Source organism: Ursus americanus, chromosome 23 (genome assembly GCF_024610735.1).
Source record: "Ursus americanus isolate L20-20 chromosome 23, mUrsAme1.1.p, whole genome shotgun sequence".
In the NCBI taxonomy this organism is placed as follows: domain Eukaryota; kingdom Metazoa; phylum Chordata; class Mammalia; order Carnivora; family Ursidae; genus Ursus; species Ursus americanus.
This window is the reverse complement of record NC_142149.1, coordinates 31,878,989-31,902,444: the sequence shown is the minus strand read 5'-3', so window position 1 is coordinate 31,902,444 and position 23,456 is coordinate 31,878,989. Positions and strand designations below refer to the sequence as shown.

Sequence of the window (23,456 nt, the reverse complement as noted above, 5' to 3'; positions counted from 1 at the left end):
TTAAAGGCCTTTAAAAGAAACGTGGTGAGATTTGGTTACATAGTGGAAGATGAATTAAAAGACACGATCAGTTAGAAAACTACTGAAATGTTTCAGGAGGGACAATTATGAGGGCCTAAGATAAGGCAATAGTAGGAGTGGAGATGAAATTTGTTGAAAGTTGTTAAATAGTAGAATTTATAGGACTTGGGAATCTAACTGAATGGATTTGGTGGATATGTGGGGATGATTCTTTAAGGTTTCTAGGTTAGGCTGTGCCCTTACATAAGATAGTCCAGGAGCAAAACATAATATAATCAGTTTGATCAGTGTTGATTTTGAGAGACCTGTGGGACAATCATGTGTTGATCTCTTGACCCATAATATCTAACTGGTTGGAAGATCTCAGGTGTGTAGTCTGTTTTAGAAAGATGCATTAATTTTTTTATTTTCAAAAAACATAACTTTTATTAAACAGAATAAACGAATTAAAAATTTCTAAAACGCTTTCATAGTATATAAAGAACTTCTGTAAATCAATAAGAAAAAGGTAAGACTACCTCCTGGGGGGGGAAAAAGGACAAAAGACTGGAATAGACACTTCACAGAAGAGGCTATCCAGATGGCCAGTGCACATTTTAAAAAGTACTCAACCTCTTTTATCAGAGAAATGCAAATCGATGATGTGTCCCAGTATGGATCTCTTGAGTTTATTTATCTTACATAGAGTTTGTTGAGCTGAGCTTCTTGGATGTGTTAGATTAACATCTTTCATCAGGTGTTGGAAATTTTCAGTCATTTTTCTTTGATCTGTATTCTTTCTCTTTGCTCTTCTGTGACTCCCATTATATGTATGTTGGTACATTTGATGAGATTCCACAGATCTCTAGGACTCTTCATTTTTCTTTATTTTTTTGGGAAGTGCCAAATAAAAATCCAATAAGATCCCATTGCACACCCACTGTAGCAGCTAATAGATAAAAACATTTTTTAAACTGGCAATACTAAATGTTGCAAGCATGTAGAGCGATGGAAACTCTCATACCTTGCCAGTAGGAATGAAAATTGATACCACTATTTTGGGAAATGGTTGGGCAATATGTGTTAAAGCTGAACATACACATGCCTTTGTGTGAGCCAAGGCTTGCCAGTAGATTTTTACAAGAGTATTTAGAGCAGCATCATTCTTTTATAGGTGTTGTCATTGTGTGTCTGTATGTGTATGTTTTTTAAGAAAAACAAATGTAATTTATAACAAAGTAAAAGCTGTGAAAAAGCTAGTTTAGGACTAGACTGTGTAGGACCTTGGGCGTCATGCTACTGCATACAGGCACTATGATGAGATGAAGAACTGAGGTAGATCAGTGTACCATTTTAGCAGGGGCTTGGCTCAGGAGGCAGGGAACCTGCCACTGATTAATTTGCTTTTTTATGAGGTGTTTTATATTGTTTTCATGTGACCTTCAAGAGCAGTTTATCTACTTAGAATTTCAGTGGCTTTATTTTTAGCAGCTAAAAACTAGAAGCAACCCATGTTCTTTCCACATAGAATAAAGAAAGAAACGGGGATATATTCAGATACTGGGATGCCACACAGCGATGATGCAGATGAGTAAACTGCTCCGTGCAGCAGTTTGGGTGAATCTCATGAACATAATGTCGAACAAAGAAGCAGGATGTTAGAGCACACACTGTATCATTTCATTTATATAAAGTTCAAAAACAGGCAAAATTATGGTGTTTAATGCAGAATGAAGGTTACCTTTGGAGAGGAAGATTGGTGAGCAGTTTTAGGAGATGGGGGGACTTGGGGGTACCATTATTTTGTGAGCATTTATTAGGCTGTATACTTTGTATGAGACGGACAGACCTACACAACACACCCAGAATGATGGCAGTATCAGCTCCGAGAAACGGAAACTGAAATAGATGCTCAAGTCTTTGATGCTTGTGGATAGTGAGTAGAAAGGATGGGAACATGGGAGGGAGGGAGTAGCCAAAGGGCACGAAGCACAAAGGAAAGGAGTTTTTGTTCATTGGTGAAAGTAAGGCCTGGAAGAACATCGAAAAATAGGAGAGTGCTAGTGTTAAATGGGCAACTTCTATTTCTAAAGAAGAACCAGATATCAGGACAGTAGATACAGTGCACAGGGCTACTAAATAACTTATTACCCAGTTAGAACCACATGGGCAGCTTTTTAGAAAAAGATCCTGGGTCCCACTCCAGTAATCTTACTCAGGCATCTGTGGTAGAGCTAGCATCTGTAATGTTTAAAATTCCTCTCAAATGCAGCCTGATTTGGAAACTTCCGAGCAAAGAAAAAGGGTAAGACAGGTACAAGGTGAAGAGGGGATGGTTTTCTCCTTTTTTTTTTTTTTTAAGAGTTCAGCTTTCTCTTGAACACATTACAGAGGTTCAGTCAGACCAAAGCCCATGTCATCATCAGACAGACTCCTCAGATTCTTCTTTCTTCACTTCCACTTTTCTTTGTTTTCCTTCTGTCCACAACCATATTTTATTCTTGTTGCGGATAGTTTTTTGTTGGTTTTGTTTTTTGTTTTTTATTCCAATTATTTACTTCTACTTTCTTTTCCTCAGCTAGGGCAGCAGCCATAGAGGGGCCAGGACCTTTTGGTGTCCTGGTGTCCACCAGCCCCTGTGTTTCAAATGGGGTTCCTGATACCGACATTGGCCAGGACCTTTGCAAACAAGCCTGGCCAGAAAGGTTCAACATTTATACCGGCTACTTTAATGAGGACGTTGGTCTTATCCTCCATGGCTGTCACCTCATCATTATTGCAGGATAAGTGCTAAGTAGATGCAGGTGAGCTCCTGAGATGGAGGCCGTGGGGCAGGTGAATGCTGAGTGGCACTGCCATGCATGATGCTAGTCCCCAAATGAAGTGAGAGCCTCACGCCAGTGTGGCCTTCCTTGGATGCACTGAGCACCTTTGTAGCAGTTGAGGAAAAGGGGAGTTTTCCGCTATTTTTTAAAAGGCGTTGCATGGAGTACTGAGTCTGGGAAGAGAAATTTGCAGTGGGATGATGTCCTCAGAAGAGGAAGAGGAAGAAGTTAGAAATGGTGAGGATATGACTATAGGTGAAACACATATAAGTAAATAATTGGCTTGAAGCTTCTGAATAATTGGAATTTTTTCCCCAAGTTACTTCCTTTTAGATCTCTTTGAAACACTCATGAATAGTCAAAATCTGATTATTTTGTGTTATTTTTGTATTATCTATTTTAAGGTTTTGTTGCATGTAACACTTTTGAATTTTAGGTTTCTTTAGAATATATTTAAATAGTTTCATTGAAGGAGGTCAGTTTAACCACCATTTCCATACCTAATATTTGCTAGGTATTATCCTAGGCACTAGGGAAAAGTCAAATGGTTTCTTTAGCTTAAGGAGCTTAGTTAAATATAGGTGATACAGATATGACATTGCTCACAGGTGTCTATCCGGTTCATCAGTCGTTAACAAGTTTCAGTCTGAAAATTCCTCGAGAAGATTACTATTTTGGTATCTAGTTTCTTGGAATTTGTGGTATCTTGGGGATTTGCCTTTCTTTCAAGACCACTGGGTTAATAGGACATATTCTCCTTTTCTTCACCCTCATCCCCCTGGTTGCATATATTGTGTATGACTACCTTTTTATTTCTAGGGCTAAGGATGGGGTTTGAGGGTTCCTCCTGAATTCTGGATAGTAATGAGGCCAGTGCTTAGTCACTATGCTTGTGTTCACCTCTCTGGCAATTTGGTTTCTCCTTTCTGCTTTTATCATATTGACACACCAACTCCTAAGAGACAGGTCCATAGACAAGTATTCAAACAACACTAACCTATTTACTTTTTCTTTTAAGTATAATTAAATTTGTGCAGATTTGTAGCATGCATTTTCTACATCTCTGTTTCTTTTGCAGGTAGTAACCATGGCTATGTGGGTGCCAGTAGCAGAATGTCAAGAAGAGCGCATTTATGCTCTGCTGCTACCAGTAGTTTATTAGACATTGACCCATTAATTTTAATACATTTATTGGACCTCAAGGACCGGAGCAGTATGGAAAATTTGTGGGGCTTACAGCCTCGCCCACCTGCTTCACTTTTGCAGCCCACAGGTAAAATATTAACAATAATTTCACTTTTTTCTGTGATTCTTGAGAAGAACTCTTGATTTTAATCCAAGTGTCTCATTTAAGTGTTGGAACACAGGATGTTTTTGTAGCAAAGTGGTTTTTCATTGTATGTCACAGAATTGACATTTACATTAATCAGATTTTTTTGGTCATTATTGTTCAGTAGTGTTTTGTGCAATAACGTCATAATGCCTGTTAAAATGTTTGTTTTTGATTGGGCATTTAGATTGTGTCTGATTGACAGTTTGATTTGTATGAAACACAGTTGTCCTCTTTGTGAATGGACTTAAGAGTTTTGCATGAATACCCTAAGTGGAACTGTGTCTAAATTGAATATAGAAAAAGATGGTTTCATGCTTTGATGTTCTGTAGCCTAAAAATGTATACCAATTAGCATCAGTGTTTTATTCGCAAAGGTTATTAGAAATTATATCTTTGTTACTGTAATATGATGTGTACACACACACACATTAGATGTATAGTCAAACCTGGACTTTTTGAAACTCTTAGGTATGGTCATTTTGAACAGCTAAGGATTTACCTGTAAATGCCAAATTTTAAACACCATTTTTGTTAGAAAACTTTCTAATATATACTCAATATTTTCCTACCCTCCTAAACAATAGTATTACAGAAATCAAAGCAGTGATTTAGACCAGTGATTTAGATGCTTCTTTAAAGCTGCAAAACTCATTTATCAAAGTCTGAGGCAGAGCATCAGTGTAGAAAACACACAGAGCTGCTGTAGTTGGGGGTGATCTCAGAGCCTGGGTTATTTAGGCCTCTTCTTTCTAAGATGTACTTCCTGAAAGTCTGGGTCCTTAATTTGAAAGACTGTCTTCAGTCATGTTATGAAATAGTTGCCTTTTATCTGTGATCCAAGTACCTTTTCTATTGTACTTTTATAAATGTATCACATTGCATCTAATTTTACATTATTCTTAGGTATTTTTGTAGAAAATTTGGAAAATGTAGGAAATTACAAGGAAAATAAAAATCACATATAGTTCTTGCGATCAACAAAGAAATAGCTTTTTAAAAAAAAGATTTTATTTTTACGTAATCTTTATACTAAACGTAGGGCTCAGACTCAGAACCCTGAGATCGGGTCACATGCTCTACCAACTGAGCCAACCAGGTGCCCCAAGAAATAACTTAAAAAAAAAAAAATCAACACCTTGATAAAGGTTTTGCTTAAATTATAACCTGTGTTATTTGCAAAGACACAGTGAAACAGACAAGTTGTGGTTCTGCAGGTGGGTGTGTACATTGGTTTAACCTTTTTATGAAGGATTTTTTTTTTTAAGAGAGGAAGAGAAGGTGCATGTGCACGCAAGTAGCGGGTGGAGCAGAGGGTCAGAGGGAGAGAATTTCAAGTAGACTCCATGCCCAGCATGGAGCCCGATGTGGGGCCCAGTTCACAACCCTGAGATCATGACCTGAGCCGAAATCAAGAGTCGGACGCTTAACCAACTAGCCACTGAGGCAACCCTGAAGGAAATTTTTGTACTAGGTTTAAAATACCTTATCCTTTAATCCTGTAACTTCACTTCTAGGAGTATATCCCAAAGAGAAAACAGAGTTGTTTGAAAATATCCAACAATACAGTTATGTTTGAAAAATTCTAGTTTAGCCATGCATATTTAATAGGTAGGTAGAATCATGTTTTTGAAAAGTATTCAGTGTCATTGGAAAAATGAATGCAAACCATAAACAGAATATCTCAGTTATCCAAAAATTAGTTTTCTCTGTAAAAGAAGGGCAGAATAATAGGAAGAGCAAGCTTTAAACATCTTGAGTTTGACATGCCAGTGGGATATCAAAGTAGAGATGCTTAGTAAATAGCTAAAAATTAAGAACTGGAATATAGGCAATTATTTGCCTAGAGGTGGTACTGGGTAATTAAAACTAAGGGAGTAAGATTGTAGAAGAGAGAGTTTTAAGAAAATTTTAATGTGGGGCGCCTGGGTGGTTCAGTCGTTAAGCGTCTGCCTTCGGCTCAGGTCATGATCCCAGCGTTCTGGGATCGAGCCCCACATCAGGCTCCTCTGCTGGGAGCCTGCTTCTTCCTCTCCCACTCCCCCTGCTTGTGTTCCCTCTCTCGCTGGCTGTCTCTCTCTCTCTGTCAAATAAATAAAAATAAAATCTTAAAAAAAAAATTTTAATGAGAAAAGGGCCAGGGACATGATTTTGGTGAAGGTCTGTTTTTACTGAGTTTGTGGAAGATGAACCAGATCAAAGAGCCTTTGGAAAGGAGAGAAACCAAGAAAATGGAGTCAAGGAAACCAACTGTCTGCAAGAAGATATTAAAAACTAATGTTGCAGAAAGATTCAGCCTTCTTTTTATTTAAATGCTTGCTTGGGTTTCAGTGTTTATTTTGGTTCTTTGTTTATTCTTTCCTTCTCAGTCTGTATACCTTTCATTTTCTTTTTCTTAACTGCTTTAGCTAGGACTTCCGGTACAGTGTTGAAGAGGCGTGGTGAAAGGGGATATCTTGTTCCTGATCTTGGTGGGAAAGATTCAAGGTTTTCACCATTAAGTATGATGTTAGCTATAGGTTTTTCATAGCTGTTGTCTATCAGGCTGAAGATGTTTTCCTCTATTCCTAGTTTACTAAGAGTTGTTGTTGGTTTTTTTTTTAATTCATGAGTGAATATTGGATTTTGTGAAATGCTTTTTCTGCATCTATTGATACGATGTGTGATGGATTACATTTATTGATTTTTGAATATCAAACCAGCCTTGCATACCTGGGATAAATCCCACTTAGTCGTGGTATACAATTCTTTTTATACATGGTCAGATTCAATTTGCTAATATTTTGTGGAGGGTTTTAGTATCTGTGTTCATGAGAGATACCGGTCTGTAGTTTTCTTGTAATGTCTTTGGTTTTGATATTAGAATAACGCCTTGTAGATTGAGTTTGGAAGTACTTCCTCTGCTTCTGTTCTTGGAGATAATAGAAAGTGGATATAGGCCTCTTCATACTGTCTACTTCTTTGATTTTTGGCAGATTGTCTCTCAGGGTATTGGTCCATTACATCTAGGTTATCAAAAATTTGTTGGCGTAGAGTTGTTCATAGTATTCCTTTATTTTCCTCTTATTCATTTTTTCAATACATATTGAGTGAACCTATTATATATCAGACTCACTGCAAGTTCATGTTCTTTTTTTTTTCTTTTTAAGAGTTTTTATTTACTTGACAGAGATAGAGACAGCCAGCGAGAGAGGGAACACAAGCAGGGGAGTGGGAGAGGAAGAAGCAGGCTTCCAGCAGAGGAGCCTGATGTGGGGCTCGATCCCAGAATGCCGGGATCACGCCCTGAGCCAAAGGCAGATGCTTAACGACTGAGCCACCCAGGCGCCCCTCATGTTCTTAACCACTGTACTGTAAAAGGGGCATTTTAAGGGGCATCAGGGTATGAATGACAGATTTTATGGTACATATGGTAAGTAGAAATAGGAAGTCAGGTGGGGTTATTCTGTGGAAGGTGTTGCATGCTAGCCTGAGGAATGATGCATAGTGGGCATTGGGGAGCCGTTGTTGCAGTTTAGGAATGGTTTGATTAAAGCTGCTTTTAGAAAGCTGGCAGTACTCAGATAACTATCAGAAATGGAAGTTTAATGAGAGTACTATTGTAGAAGTTTATTTCAGTGGTTCCTAGTATGAGAGGACAAATTCATACATTCCTGGATATTTTCTCAATCATTGTATGCTCAAAAATATGTGGATCTGAGGTAAGGTCTTCAGAATGTTCTGACATTATAGAAGTTATACTTAACCTCTAAGGAATACAGTAATTTACTCTATATATAATTAAGATTTTACTTGTAGCATGGCAGTGGTAATATTTGGAATGTCGTAAAGTTAGAGTTATAGGGCTTGGCAAATGAATGGAATGTGGTAAGGAGGACTCTGAAGACACTTAGGTGACCAGAATCGTGGTAGCATTGATAGATGCTGAAGTCTGGAGAAGAAGCTTTAGAGAACTGTCAGTCTTGAAGGCCATAACTGAACAGATATGAAAGAATTGTTACAGACAATTCTAATTAACTTTGTAACCTGGCACATTCAAGAAGCCTTATTCTCAGTGCAGTATTAAATTGTCAGGTTCCTATGGTATAAGATCTCATCACACTTTCCTGTCTTGGCGGTTATCACATGGTACTGAAATTATTTTTCAGTTTTCCAGCTGGACTGTGAGCTTTGTGAGGACAAAGACCGAGGGTTCATCTTGTTCACTATTGTATTTCCTGCCCAACACAATGCCTAGCATTTGAAACAGGCTCAGTAGTTGTCTATCAGATGAAGGTGGTTTGTTTATTTTGTATTTTCCCATCTGCGATTTTTACTTTTTTAGAATCTTTGTCAGTTTCTAGTAATAATAAACTGAACCATGTATGTTAATACAGATTTTCATATTTAAGTCCATGTAGATGTGGGGTGCAAGATTTTAGTTAGCAAAACATTTTGAACATTCTATGCCATAAGTTGTTTGGCCTGAAATACAAAGATCACTAAGATGTAATCTCCACCATAAGCTGTTCACAGTCTATATATTTGTCTTCCTTACTGTAATGTGACAAGTGCTGCAATAGGAGTATACTCCAAGTACTATGAAAAATTAGGTAAAAATGACTTGGAAGAACAGAGGCAGTTGGTGGTTTAGGTGCCTGAAGGAGTAGACATTTCGAAATAGATTTCCTTTGGTTTGGGGTAAAAGAGAAGGGAATAGGACACATGTAAAGTATAGAAGTGGGATATAGCATTGCCTGTGTATTATAGAGTTGCAAGTAATACCAAAACATTGGGATATATTTGGGGTAGAGGTAAAAGATTAAAGCCACTGAGAGACAAGGGCCTCAGATAGTGGGCCTCAGATGCCACGCTGGTGCTTTCATGAATGATTTTAAGCAGGAAAGTAATATCTGATTAGGGTTTTAGAAAAATTTCTGACATCTTGGTGGAAAGGGTTTGGATGGGTACTACACCACAGAATGCTTTCATAAACACTGAGTTTTTTGAGCCTTATGACAACCCCATTAGGTGTATATTATTGTCTTCATTTTACAAATAAATAATGGACTCAGAAGTTGGTGGACTTCTGTAAAGTTACAGCAACTAAATGGTAGATCTGAGACCAAATCCTGGATTTCTAAAATCTCTCCTTACCTCATTTATAGAAAATTCTTTTTACGGGTGCCTGGGTGGCTCATTCGGTTAAGTGTCCGACTCTTGATTTTGCCCCAGGTCATGGGATCAAGCCTCATGTTGGGCTCTGTGCTGAGCGTGGGGTCTGCTTAAGATCTCTCTCTCCCTCTGCCCTCCCCCCCATAAAATGAAAAGAAAAATAGAATTTAGTTCCCTCAGAGGATTGATATGAAAGAACTAAATGACTTAATTTAATTCAGTAAGCTCTTTGTGGATGTTTCTTAAATAAACAGAGACAATAAAATCTATTAAGATAGGAGAATCTTTCCCAGAAGACTTTTGGCTGGAAGTGAGTCACGTACCCTCCCTAAACACTGTCAGAGGAATGAGTTTATTAGACCATTCCTGGACCCATATGCTCTGGGGCCAAAGGAGGGTCCTTTGAGCACATTGCTGCTCACCACCTGATACCAGATACAATCTGAGTCCTTTTGGTAAGTTAGAAGTGGGGCAATGACTGTTGAACACATTACAATGTCTGCTTTTTACTGTACTTCCTCTTTTATGGTAGAAGGTTGTTGCAGTGTGTAGGCAAGTTAAGGTGTCATTCCTGCTAATAATGACTTGTTCTTTCTCTAGTTAGTGCCTGTTGGTCCCCCATTTTTTGTTTGTAGGGCTTGGTTTCTTTCTGCTTTGAGTCAGTCATAATGTTCTTTGATATTCAAAATATGCCTCTCCTTTTAATATTTGTGGGGTGAGGAGGTGGATTGAGAAATAGCTGCTTTCTCTGGGAAGAGTGAAAACATTGTTACTTTAGAGACTGCAAAGACTCAGTGACAGGAAGCTGTTCTTTTATGATGCTCCGTGGGACTTAATAGCTGTAACTGCATTGGACAACTTTTTAAACTTAGTTGGAATATATGTATTTGTACATACTATGTGTAGCATATTTGATTGGCTTCTGGGGTGGTTGTTTCATTTTTTCAATTAATGAAGATAATAAAAGCTCAGTGTAGGAAATTTGAGGAAAATGGAGACATAAAGAAGAAAGCATAGGCAGTAGGGCAGCTTTCTTAAACTTTTAGAATTAAATAACTAATTCAGATTTGAGTGGTTATAATGTGACCCAGATTCTAACTTTGAAGGTGTGAATAAAGTTAGGATACTTGTATCTATCTTTATTTTCATTAATGGAATTTAATACATGCTTTTATGATTAATACCACCTAAAGCACCTCAGCTTTTTTACACATCAAGTTTGCTTATATTGACATTATCATGAGTGTTGAAGTCTATATTAATATGACTTGTAACTTTCTCTCTAAAGCATCATATTCTCGAAAAGATAAAGACCAAAGGAAGCAGCAGGCAATGTGGCGAGTTCCCTCTGATTTAAAGATGCTAAAAAGACTCAAAACTCAGATGGCTGAAGTTCGATGTATGAAAACTGATGTAAAGAATACACTTTCAGAAATCAAAAGCAGCAATGCTGCTTGTGGGGATATGCAGGCAAGCCTTTTTTCTGCTGACCAGGCAGCTCTGGCTGCCTGTGGAACTGAAAACTCTGGCAGATTACAGGATTTGGGAATGGAGCTCCTGGCAAAATCCTCAGTTGCTGGTTGTTACATACGAAACTGTAAGTGGATCTTTTTAGTGTCATTTCCCTCTGTGTCATTTGGGAAGCTAGAGATTGGGTTATTTTCAGAATAATATTTAAACATCTCTCTTACAACGAATTATAAGACTATATATACAACCTTTTCTCCCTTTCAAAACTGACTGTATATTTTCTACTATATAGAGATAACATTTCTTGATTGCGTATTTTGTGCTGGGCAATAAATAAGACAATCCTTAACCCGTTGGATCTAACTTTTGTATATTCATGTGGTGGGAATCGGCATTAAAATGTGTAGACAAATAAAGATAATTTCAGTTAGTAAAAAGTACTGTGAAGGAAACAACAGAGGAATGGGATGGGAAAATGAGGAGTGTGCTGCTTAGGTTAGGGTGGTAAGAGAAAGTCTCTGAGAAGCAACATTTGAACCGAGACCTAACGGTTGAGAAGGCAGCAGCCATACAAAAATCAGTGGGACATGTTGTTAGGGGTAGATAGAACAGAAAATGCAAAGGCAGTGATAAAGGATTTGCTGTTCTGCATGTTTGAAAGCTCGAAGGAATACTGGTATGATTGAATATGGTGAACAAAGCAGAGGGGAGAGTACTAGAAGATAAGGCAGAGAGGTAGGCAGGTTCTGTATCAGGTATGGACTTGTAAGACCAGGATAAGGAGTTTGAGTTTTATTCTCATTTTAGGAGAAAGTCTCTAGAGAATGAAAATGGGGGTTGGGAGATCGTTTATGATCTGATTTACCTTTTACAGAGATTACATACTTGCTATATGGAGAAGGGTCTGAAGGTTTGAATGGGAGTTGTGTGAAACAGTGTGTGTGACTATAACAATAGTGTGTGTGAAATACGGTTACGACAGTGGGTAGGTGGACTTGCTCATAGTCTAGCATCCCTTCCTGTCCGAGGTTCCCATCTTTGTTAATTCTCCCAAGGATGGTGCATAACTAGTACTATTCTAGATACATGGGAGAGAAGTCAGTTCATTACGTACAATGGTATTTTAGACCAAGAGGTCTCAGTTCTTTTCCACAACCCTCATAAGAAAGACTGGATAGTGTTGTAGGGAAAGAAAAAAAACTAAGAATGATGTTTAAGTTTTTGTCCCAAGCAACTTAGTGACTGGTACTATCATTAATTTAGATGCAAATCAAATAAGGAAAAAGCTGGTGTGGGGGTTGGGGGGTGGCAGGAAGTTAAGAATTCTTGTTTAAACATGTTAGGTTTGAGATGTCTTTGGTTATCTTAGTAAAATGTCTTCTAGGCAGGTGAATGGTACATAAATCTGAAGCTTATGGGGTCACATAATTTCCTTTACTGGCCTCCCCTTCATTACCAGGCCTTTAAAGGTTAAAGTGCCCCAGAGCCAAAATTTCTCTTCTCCATTTAAACTCCATTTAAACAAGTATCTGATATTGTTGACTCCCAAATGCTGACTCCAGTCTGTGTTCAGTTTTTAAAAGAAATTTACCACGATTTGTTAAACAGGATTTACTGTCCTAACCTTTTTAAAGTAGTACTGTTCAGTGGCATAAAGTACATGCACATTGTTGTGCTACCGTCACCACCATCCATCCATAGAACTCTTTTTATCTTGCACAACTGAATCTCTCTACCTAGTAAACAATAGCTCTCTACTCTTCCTCCTCCCAGTGCCTGGCAGCCACTATTTACTTCCTGTCTCTATAAATTTGATTATTCAAGGTACCTTGTATAAGTGGAAACACACTTTTGTGGCTGGCTCATTTCATTTAGCATAATGTCTTTAGGGTTTGGAGAGCCTGGGTGGCTCAGTTGGTTAAGTGTCTGCCTTCGGCTCAGGTCATGATCACAGGGTCCTGGGATTGAGTCCTGCATCAGGCTCCCTGCTTGGTGGGGAGTCTGCTTCTCCCTCTGCCTACTGCTCCCCCTGCATGTGATTTTTCTCTCTTTGTCTCTCAGATAAATAAAATCTTTAAAAATAAATAAAGGAGTATCTGACCAACTGTGTCAGCTTTTTTTTTTTTTTTAATGTCTTCAGCATTCATCCATATTGTAGCATGTGTCAGAATTCCTTTTTGTGGCTAGATGGTATTCCATTGTGTGTGTATGTATATGCCACTTTTTGTTTATCCATTCATCCTTTGATGGACACTGGACTGGCCCCTACTTTTTGGCTATTGTGAATAATGCAGCTATGAGGATCTCTTTAAGACCCTGCTTTCCATTTTTCTGGACATACATACGTTAAAAGTGGAATTGCTGGATTATATGGTATTCAGTTTATAATTTTTTGAGGAACTGCCATACAGTTTTCAATAGAGGTTGCACCATTTTACATTCCTACCTAATAGTGCACAAGGGCTCCAGTTTGTCCACACCTTCCCCATCACTTATAATTTTGTGGTTTTGTTTTGTCTTTGATAATAGCCATACTAATGCATGTGAAGTGGTATTTTATTGTCTTATTATGCTTTTGATTCACATTTATCAGTGATGTTGAACATTTTATAGTGTTTATCAGCCATTTGTATATATTTTCATTTCATTGGAGAACTGTGTATTCAGATCCTTTGCCCATTTTTGAAATGGATCGAGTTGGTTTTTTTTTTCTTCCCCACCCCCCCCCCAAGATTTTATTTTTAAGTTATTTTTATACCCAGTGTGGGGCTCAAACTTATGATTCCGAGATCAAGAGTCAGAGTCACAGCTTCTACCAACCGAGCCAGCCCAGTGCCCTGGGTTGGCTTTTTGTTTTTGAGTTTTAAGAGTTCTCTGTATTCTGGATATTAATCCCTTATCAGATGGAGCGCCTAGGTGGTTCAGTTGATAAAGCGTCTGACTCTTGATTTCGGTTCAGGTCATGATCTCAGGGTCATGCGATTGAGCCCAGCATTGTGAGATCAGGCCCTGCATTGCGCTCTGGTTTCAGTGGGGAGCCTGCTTGAGTTTCTCTTCTCCCCCTCTCCCTTTGCCCCCTGCCCCAACACGTGTGCGCATGGATGTGTGCTCTCTCTTAAATAAATACATCTTTTTTTAAAAATCCCTTATCAGATATATGATTTGCAAGTATTTTTTCCTATTCAGCGTGTTGCCTTTTCACTCTGTTGCTTTTATCTTTTGATGGTAAAAGGTTTTAATTTTGGTGAAGTCCTGTTTTATCTTTTTTTCCCTTTTGTTGCCTGTGCTTTGGTGTCATATTTCAAAAGAGCATTGCTAAAGCTGATGTTATGAAGCTTTTCCCCTATGTTTTCTTGGAGTTTTGTAGGGGTGTTTTGTTGTTATTTTTTTTTTTTTAAGATTTATGTATTTGGGAGAGTGGGGGAGGGGCAGAAGGAGAGGGAGAGAGAAACTGTGCTGAGTGTGGAACCCCATGCGGGGCTCAACTCTGAGATCACAACCTGAGTCGAAACCAAGAGTTTAACACTTAAACCAACCAACTTCACCACCCAGGAGCCCCAAGAATTTTATAGTTTTAGATCTTATATTTATAAATGTCTTGGATCTATTTTTAGTTAATTTTGTATGTGGTATTAGGTAAGGGTCCAACTTAAATTTGTTCATGTGTGGATATCATCAGCCTTCCTAGCACCATTTGTTGAAAAGATTTTCCTCTCATCATTGAATGGTCTTGATACCCTTGTTGAATATCATTAAAGAGGTGCCTGGCTGGCTTAGTCAGTAGAGTGTGTGACTCTTGATCTTAGGGTTGTGAGTTCAAGCCCCATTTTGGAAGTAGAGATTACTTTAAAAAAAAAAAAAAAAGAAATCATTTAAGCATATATGTGAGCATTTATTTCTGGGCTATTTGTGTGTTTATTAAAATGGGATATATTAATGCTTGATACTGGTGGCAGTAATCCAGTAGAGATGAATAGAGGAGAGGATGATTGCCAAATACCTAAAATTCTCCTAAAATAAGCATAACAGTTCAATAGAAAATGAAGTAAAGGTTATGATTAGGCTGTTAACGTAAGAAGAAATACAAATGGGCAGTATACATCTCGAAGGATACTCAACCCAATCTAGTTGTCAAGGAAATGACAATTTAAAACAAAAAGAAATAATGCTCTTTAGATGGACTTTTGCAAAAAGCTTTTGTTACCTACTTTTGCAAGTACTTCTCTCCTGTTGCCACTTGCTTTTATTTTTCTGACAGTTTTAAATTTTTTATTTTAGATCTATTAATAGTATTCATAGTTTTTGGGTTTAATGTTTTTATTTCGAAGGCCTTTGACTCCCAAGTTTATAAAAATGACCCCTGTTTTCTTACAGTATTTTTTTAAAACTTTTTAACATTTAGGTCACTATACCATATATAATTTGTTTTTCATGATGGTGTGTGAGGTAAGTTCAGGTATTTTCTTTTTCCCAAAAGAAACATGTTTTTTGAAGAATCCACTCTGTCCAACAATATGAAATGCACCCTTTATTAATAGACCAAATTCCCTTATTTGCATTGTTCTGGTTTTAAGTCGTTCATAGAGGTTAAATCATGTGAAATTGCCAACATGCAACTATTTTTGACCTGCAAAAACAGCAATTTGATATTGTTACCTGAATATTTGTGGTGTCTTTAACTACTATATTTCATAGTTTGTAATACTGATTGACTTGCCTTCATTTTTGTTTTTGTTTTCAAAATATTCTTGATGGTTCTTGCACATTTACTCTTCCAGAAAAACATTTTGACTGGAATTGCATTATTTAATGGATTTAATTACATTTAATTTGGGGAATTGACATTTTTTCAGTATTGAAGCATTAACATCTGGGAACATGGTATTTGTCTCCATTTATTCTGGTCATCTCTTATATATAGTTCACAGTTTTAGTTTTCTTCATATAAGTTCTGTATGTTATATTCATTTCTAGATAGGTTATAACTTAGGTTGCTATTGTGAATGGGATTTCTTCCCCTGCCCCCGTAATATTTTCTAATTATTTGTCACTTGTAGGAATACTATTGGTTTTTACATGTTTGTCTTGTATTCAGCCCACCTAGTGAAATTTTTAAATTCTGAGTTTTTCAGTCAAATCTTGAATTTTTAAGTAGGTGATCATATTATCAACAAATTATTATAGTTCATTTCTTTTTTGCTTATTTACTTTACATTTTTCATTGTCTAGGCTAGGGTCTCAGAACAATGCTAACTAATAGCAGTAATAGAGAATTCCTTTCGTTTTCTCAAGTACAAAATTTGCTATATATTTTTTTTAAAGATTTATTTTTTTATTTTAGAGCAAGAGAAAGTGTGAGCACAGGAGCAGGAGGGGCAGAAGGAGAGGGAGAGAGAATCTCAATTAGACTTCGTACTGAGTGCAGAGCTGGGCGCAGGGTTTGATCTCATGATCCTTAGATCTCGCCCTGAGCCGAAACCAAGTCAGATGCATAGCCGACTGCGCCACCTAGGCACCCCTGCTATATGTTTTAATAGTTCTTACCAACCTAAAAGATACATCCTTCTATTGCTAATAATTACTATGTACAATAAGTACCACTGTCTGTGTGGGATATCATTCTAAGTCACATGTGCATTAACTCACTTAATCCCAACAACTCTGTGGCAAGTTATTTTTATCCCCAATTTACAGATGGATAAATGGAGGCACAGGGCATTAAACATCATCCTCAGAGTTTCACAGTGGTAATTGGGAGAGCCAAGAACTTGAACCACAGACCCAATGGCTTTCACCATTGCACCAAACTACCTTTTTTTCTATTTACTAAGAGGTTGTTTATTTATCAAGAAGTTGTATAGAATTATGCTTTTTTGGCATCTGTCAAAATGATCATATTATTTTGTTTGATTACTTTAACTTTAAAGAATTACATTCTTTATCTAATGATGACCATTCTTGAAATAGTAGAATGAATCCTACTTGGTTTTGATAATTTGTAATTTTTAAAAATGTACTGCCATATTTCAGTTTGCTAATACTTTAGTTCAAATTCTTGACTATTGTAGTCATAAGTAAAATGGAGTTATATTTTTGTTACATTATCCTTCATCCATTTGAATTCCAATTTTATGCCAGCCTTATGGAATAAATTCAGAAGCTTTTGTCCTTTTCTGTCTATGAAATTATTTTAACATCTTATCTGCTCTTTAAAAGTTTAATGAAATTCATTCATAAAATCATTTAGTAGTTCTTTCAGGGACAGAACTTTAACAACCTTTTAATTTCAGTGTGTTTATTGGTCTCATATTTCTCCTCCTTAAACCAGTTTCCATAATTAATTTTCCTTGAAAATTACTCATTTTATTAGATATTTTAATTTATTGGCATAAAGCCACTTATGCTAGTCTCTTAAATTTTAAAAAGTCCTCTGAATATGGGCTGTTAAACTTTTTCTCTTATTTTGCTTATATGTGTTTTCTTATTTTGCCCTTTGATTTGACTTGCTGGAAACTTGTCCATTTTATTTGTCTCTTCAAAGACCTAATTCTTAGATATATTTCATCTACTTTCTTCTGCCTTTTTGTTACATTAAATTCTACCTTTATTTCTGTTTTAATAGTGCATTAACAGAATGCATTATTGGTTAAGGACTGTATTATAATTTATATATACATTGTAGTGGAAAAATTTGTCTTAATTTTTTCTCACATCTTTTTTTCAAGTGTACATATTCAACAGTTTTTAATATATTCACAAAGTCATGTAATGATCACCATTATCTAGAACACTGTCTACAACATTTTCATCACCCTCTCCCCAAAAACTCCATACCCATGAACAGTCACTCTCCATTTTTCCTTTCCTCTAACCCCTGGTAACCTCTAGTTTATTTCTCTATATATTTTACTTCTTCTGGACTTTTCATATAAATAGAATCATACAATATGAGGCCTCTGTGTCTGGCTTCTTTCACTTAGCATAACATTTCCAAGGGTCATCCATGTTATAGCATGTATTATTTCATTCCTTTTTATGGCTGAATCATAACTTCATTGTATATGTGAACCATGTTCTGTTTACCTACTCATCATTTGATGGACATCATGTAGTGTTTTGCCACTTTTTGGCTATTATGAATAATGCTGCTATGAATATTCATGTACATATATCTGTGTGGACATATGTATTTATTTATCTTGGGTATATGCTTAAAATTGGAATTGCTGGGTTATAGGGGAACTTCTCGAGGCACTGCCATAACTGTATCCAGTGCAGCTGTACCATTTTACATTCCCATCCAATTCCTAATTAGAACCCAGTTGAGGGTTCCAATTTTTCCATGTCCTTGCCAACACTTGTTATTGTCCATCTTTTTTCCCCTTTGTCCATTGAATTGTCTTGGCCTCCTTACCAAAAATTAACCATAAGTGCTTTATTTCTGGACTCTCAATTCTGTTCCGTTGATCAATATTTTTGTCTTTATACCAGTATACCACACAGTCTCGGTTAGTATAGTTTTATAGCAAGTTTTTGAAATCAGAAGTGTGAGTCTTCCATTCAAGATGTTTTTGGGTATTCTGGATCTTTTCATATGAATTTTAGAATTAGCTTATCAATTTCTGTAGTTAGAAAGACAATTGGCGTTCCTGGATGGCTCAGTTAAGCGTCCACCTCTTGATTTTGGCTCTGGTCATGATCTCAGGTTGTGGAATTGAGCCCCACATTGGGCTCCTCACTCACTCAGCTGGGAGTCTGCTGGAGAGTCTCTCTCACCTTCCTCCTTTCTCTCTCTTTAAAAAAAATTAAAAATAAAATTTTAAAAAAGACAGTTGGAATTTCTGTAGACATTGTGTTGAATTTCTAGATCAATTTTGGGAGTATTGCCATGTTAACAATATTGTCTTCTGATCAATGAACACAGTTTTTTCCCCATCTTTTTTTTTTATTAAGCGTTTATTGCAAAGATTCAAAAATTTTCATCTTTATTGTCTTTCGGCAGTGTGTGATAGTTTTCAATATGTAAGTCTTACATTTCTTAAATTTTTCTTAAGTACTTTATTCTGTTTGGTGCTATTATAAATGGAATTGTTTATTTAATTGCATTCTTGATTGTGCTTTGCTGGTCTATGAAAAGATAATCAGTTCTTGGTCTTGTGTCCTACTACCTTGCTGATCCTATTTATTACCTTTAAATGCGTGTCTTCTGCTTTCTTTTTATTTATTTTTATTCTTTTTCTATCTCTTTGAGTCTGTGCATGTTAGTCCACTTAGTTTCATTTTTTTTCTAATTCATTATAAGGCTATACACTTTTTTCCCTAATTGTTTTAGCCACAAACATCTTGTGTATTGTATTTGTGATTTATTTCTAAATCATTGATTTTCTTGTTAATCCAGTAATTTACAATTTTCAAGTAGTTTGGGGGTTGTATTTTTGTTGTTAATACTTGGACATTGAGATTGGAATTCATATCTGGTAGGATTTTTCTTTTTTTTTTTTTTTCTTTAAAGATTTTATTTATTTGACAGAGATAGAGACAGCCAGCGAGAGAGGGAACACAAGCAGGGGGAGTGGGAGAGGAAGAAGCAGGCTCATAGCAGAAGAGCCTGATGTGGGGCTCGATCCCAGATCGCCGGGATCATGCCCTGAGCCGAAGGCAGACGCTTAACCGCTGTGCCACCCAGGCGCCCCAGGATTTTTCTTTTGAAATTTACTGATATTTTTCTGGTTTTGTTGAGACTCTGCTCCACAAGAAGCATAGTAGGAACACCTTTTGCATAAAACCCCAAATAAACCATTTGGGACCAGAGTGTCCTGGGTTTTTTGGACACAGTAGATAGAATACATTCCATAAGATTAGCCTTCCTCTGACTGCCTAGGTAGTGAGTTTTGTTCTATTTTTATCTTATTCGGAAATATTTTTACATGTCTTTGCAGCCACAAATAAGAAGAGTAATTCACCCAAGCCAGCTCGGTCCAGTGTAGCTGGTAGTCTGTCACTTCGAAGAGCAATAGACTCTGGGGAAAATAGCCGTTCAAAGGGAGACTGTCAAACTCTATCTGAAGGTAAATTTGAAGAGTTTAGAATTTCAGTGGATAGATGTTTGTTATTTAAAATTGATCTTATGGTGTACATAGATTTAGATCTTCAAAGGCACCAACAATGCTGAAACTTGATTTGAAAGTTCCTTGATCTCCCAAGAGAATAGACCCATTGGTAAGAAAATGCAGCCGTTAGACTGCATATTTTGGATTCCTTAATTTTAAATATTTGGCATAAAAAAACTGGGATATATTTTTTGATTGTTTTTGAGTTTTCCTGCAGTTTAAAAATGTTTATGTAGGGAGATATTCTAAAGTGGAGACTAGAGAGCTTTTGTTTGCCTTCTTTCTGAGTATCCCCTTTCTTTTCTATAGGCTCCCCAGGAAGCTCTCAGTCTGGGAGCAGGCGCAGTTCTCCCCGAGCCTTAACACATGACACTATCAGTGATATTTTGCCAAAATCTGAAGACCGGCAGTGTCAGGCTTTGGGTTCGGATGCTGTTGTGGTTGCGGTTTTCAGTGGTTTACCTGCTGTTGAGAAAAGGAGGAAAATGGTCACCTTGGGGTAAGTTCTTTTGTTTATGTAATAGAGTAATAGCTATAGCTTTGTTTGACACTCTTTAAGTCTACATCATAATGAATAAAATAAATTTCCACTTTGTTAATTTTTTAGCAGATGGAAGGCTTGTTTGTTGTATTAAAATCTAACTATAAAGCACTGGAGACCTTTTTTTCTTAATGGAATCAAATGAGATAGTATCAGACATTCAGTTATCTTAAGAGATCATTTTCACTGAAGTGTGTAACCTTGTGTGAATTCTGCCTTGTAAGTTTTGATGTATGTATCAGCTTTTTTTTTTTCTGTTTCTCCTGTGTCCTCAACACTTTTCAAAGACATTTGTGCTGGGCTGTATTATGTCATAGGTCTTTCACACATATTTTGTATGTAACAAAGCACTTCTGGCAGTTTTATTTTAACACTGCTTTTGTACTTTTATCTCATCTATTTTCTCTTCTCTTATGAAAATGTCTTCAAAACTCAGAGTTGGAATTTCTCAAAAGGATATACTATATGGTAGTCATGACCTTTATCTCTCGCCCAGGAAAAATAAACTCAAATCCCAGCCATGTCAATTAAACCACCATCCATTAAAAAGATAGAGTGATTATGGTATGTATTGCCTGTGAATGTGCTAGATGAGCCATTAATATCCATCTGCTGATCTATTTTCTAGGTATTAAATACGTTTCTAAGTGTAAGCAATGGAATAGTTCTACCTTGGAGACTTTGAAAAAAAAAACTTGGAATTAAATTTAGACAGAGATTAACATCCCCTAAGTTTACCTAATTTAAACAGTTTTAAGGTTTGGATAATTACCAGATGTAAAAGAACAGCTGGTATGATTTAGTTTTCTGTTTTAGCTCTCGTTTAAGCAGTGGAAAGGTGTTATAATCATTAGGATTGTCTTCTCCTTCCCATTACCTATCCTGATTTTATACGTACTCCTTTCAGGTTGAAGCTACAACTAGCTTTTATATTTTGTCGTAGAGATATTTATATCTGTCTTTAGTCATAACAATTAAATGTATATGACCAGAGACTTTTTTTCTAGACTGTAAAATCCTCTGTAAATATCTGCTGCTCTTAGGTATAACACTCATTTTACAGTTAATTGTATTGCTAGCCTGGCTTATGTGGTGTTTTCTAACTTGTGTCTTTTTTTCCTTGCCTGATTTAAAGTAGTTTGTAAGCAAAAATTTTACATACTGATAATAAGTGGTTCAAATTGGAAGTAAGAAAAGAATATTAAGTGAAAATTTCCCCATCTTTGTCTCCCATCTGCTTAGTTTTCCAACTTCCTGCCTACACACATTACTGCTGTTTTTAATTTTTTATATATGCTGTGTCTTCTCAGTTTTTATGCATATTTAAGCAGCTGTGACTATATAGCTTTTTTTAAACAATTCTAAAATTTATCATCTTTAAAATGGCATCTTTAAGATGATTGTAATTATATGTAAAAATTTTACTTACAAGACCATATTGAACAAAATATATTCATCAGAAAAATATCAATGGCATAATATTAGAGTATTTTGAAACTGATTAAAGCACATAAATATTTACCAAGAATAATTTTCTGATGATGCCATTTTTAAAGTTATACTGCTATATTGTTTTTATTTGGTTAAAAATAATTTCTTTTTTTATTATTATTAACATATAATTTATTATTTCAGGAGTTATAGGTCTGATTCATCAGTCTTACACAATTCACAGCGCTCACCACAATACATACCCTCCCCAGTATCCATCACCCAACCACTCCATCCCTCCTACCCCCCTACACTCTAACAACCCTCAGTTTGTTTCCTAAGATTAAGAGTTTCTTATGGGGGGGAAAAAGTCTCTTATGGTTTGTCTCCCTTGCTGGTTTCTTCTTGTTTCGTTTTTTTCCTCTCTTCCCCTATACTCCTCTGCCTTGTTTCTCAAATTCCACATATCAGTGACATCATATGATAATTGTCTTTCTCTGATTGACTTATTTCACTTAGCATAATACCTTCTAGTTTCATCCATGTAGGTGCAAATGGTAAGATTTCATTTTTTTGATGGTTGCATACTATTCCATTTAGTATATATACCACATCTTCTTTATCCATTCATCTGTTGATGGATATCTGGGCTCTTTCTATAGTTGGGCTGTTGTGGCCATTGCTGCTATAAACATTGAGGTGCAGGTGCCCCTTCAGATCACTACATTTGTATCCTTGGGGTAGATGCGCAGTAGTGCAATTGCTGGGTCGTTAGGGTAGCTCTATTTTCAACTTTTTGAGGACCCTCCATACTGTTTTCCAGAGTGGCTGCGCCAGCTTGCATTCTCACCAACAGTGTAGGGGGTTCCCCTTTCTCTACATCCTCACCAAAATCTGTCCGTTTCGTGACTTGTTAATTTTAGCCATTCTGACTGATGTGAGGTGGTGTCTCATTGTGGTTTTGATTTGTATTTCCCTGATGCCGAGTGATGTTGAGCACTTTTTCATGTCTGTTGGTCATTTGGATGTCTTCTTTGCAGAAATGTCTGTTCATGTCTTCTGCCCATTTCTTGGTTGGATTATTTGTTCCTTGGGTGTTGAGGTTGATACGTTCTTTATAGATTTTGGATACGAGCCCTTTATCTGATATGTCATTTGCAAAAATCTTCTCCCATTCCGTCAACCGGTTGTCTTTTGGTTTTGTTGACTGTTTCCTTTGCTGTGCAAAAGCTTTGTATCTTGATGAAGTCCCAATAGTTCATTTTTGCCTTTGTTTCCCTTGCCTTTTGAGATGTGTCTAGCAAGAAGTTGCTGCGGCTGAGATCGAAGAGGTTGCTGCCTGTGTTCTCCTCTAGGATTTTGATGGATTCCTGTCTCACGTTTAGGTCTTTCATCCATTTTGAGTCTATTTTTGTGTATGGTATAAGGAAGTGGTCCAGTGTCATTCTTCTGCACGTGGCTGTCCAATTTTCCCAACACCATTTGTTGAAGAGACTGTCTTTTTTCCATTGGTTAGTCTTTCCTGCTTTGTTGAAGATAAGTTGACCATAGAGTTGAGAGTCCCATTTCTGGGTTCTCTGTTCTGTTCCATTGAT

At 36.7% G+C, this 23,456-nt stretch overlaps 1 protein-coding gene across 6 annotated transcripts in view; it reads left to right on the top strand.

Moving 5' to 3' along the window:
* Positions 1-23,456, top strand: part of TRIM37 (tripartite motif containing 37) — a 135,759-nt gene that overhangs the window by 84,596 nt on the left and 27,707 nt on the right. For 4 of the 6 annotated variants that reach the window (XR_006775576.2, XM_045773543.2, XM_045773544.2 and 1 more), the window contains exons 18-21: positions 3,904-4,098; positions 10,598-10,906; positions 19,719-19,847; positions 20,199-20,388. Coding sequence is in view for 5 of the 6 variants with exons in the window: in XM_045773543.2 (XP_045629499.1) it covers positions 3,904-4,098; positions 10,598-10,906; positions 19,719-19,847; positions 20,199-20,388 (823 nt within the window). In the remaining variant the exon portion in view is untranslated. The remainder of the gene's footprint in view (positions 1-3,903; positions 4,099-10,597; positions 10,907-19,718; positions 19,848-20,198; positions 20,389-23,456) is intronic. The other 2 variants (XM_087854549.1, XM_087854548.1) reach the window with 1 other exon arrangement.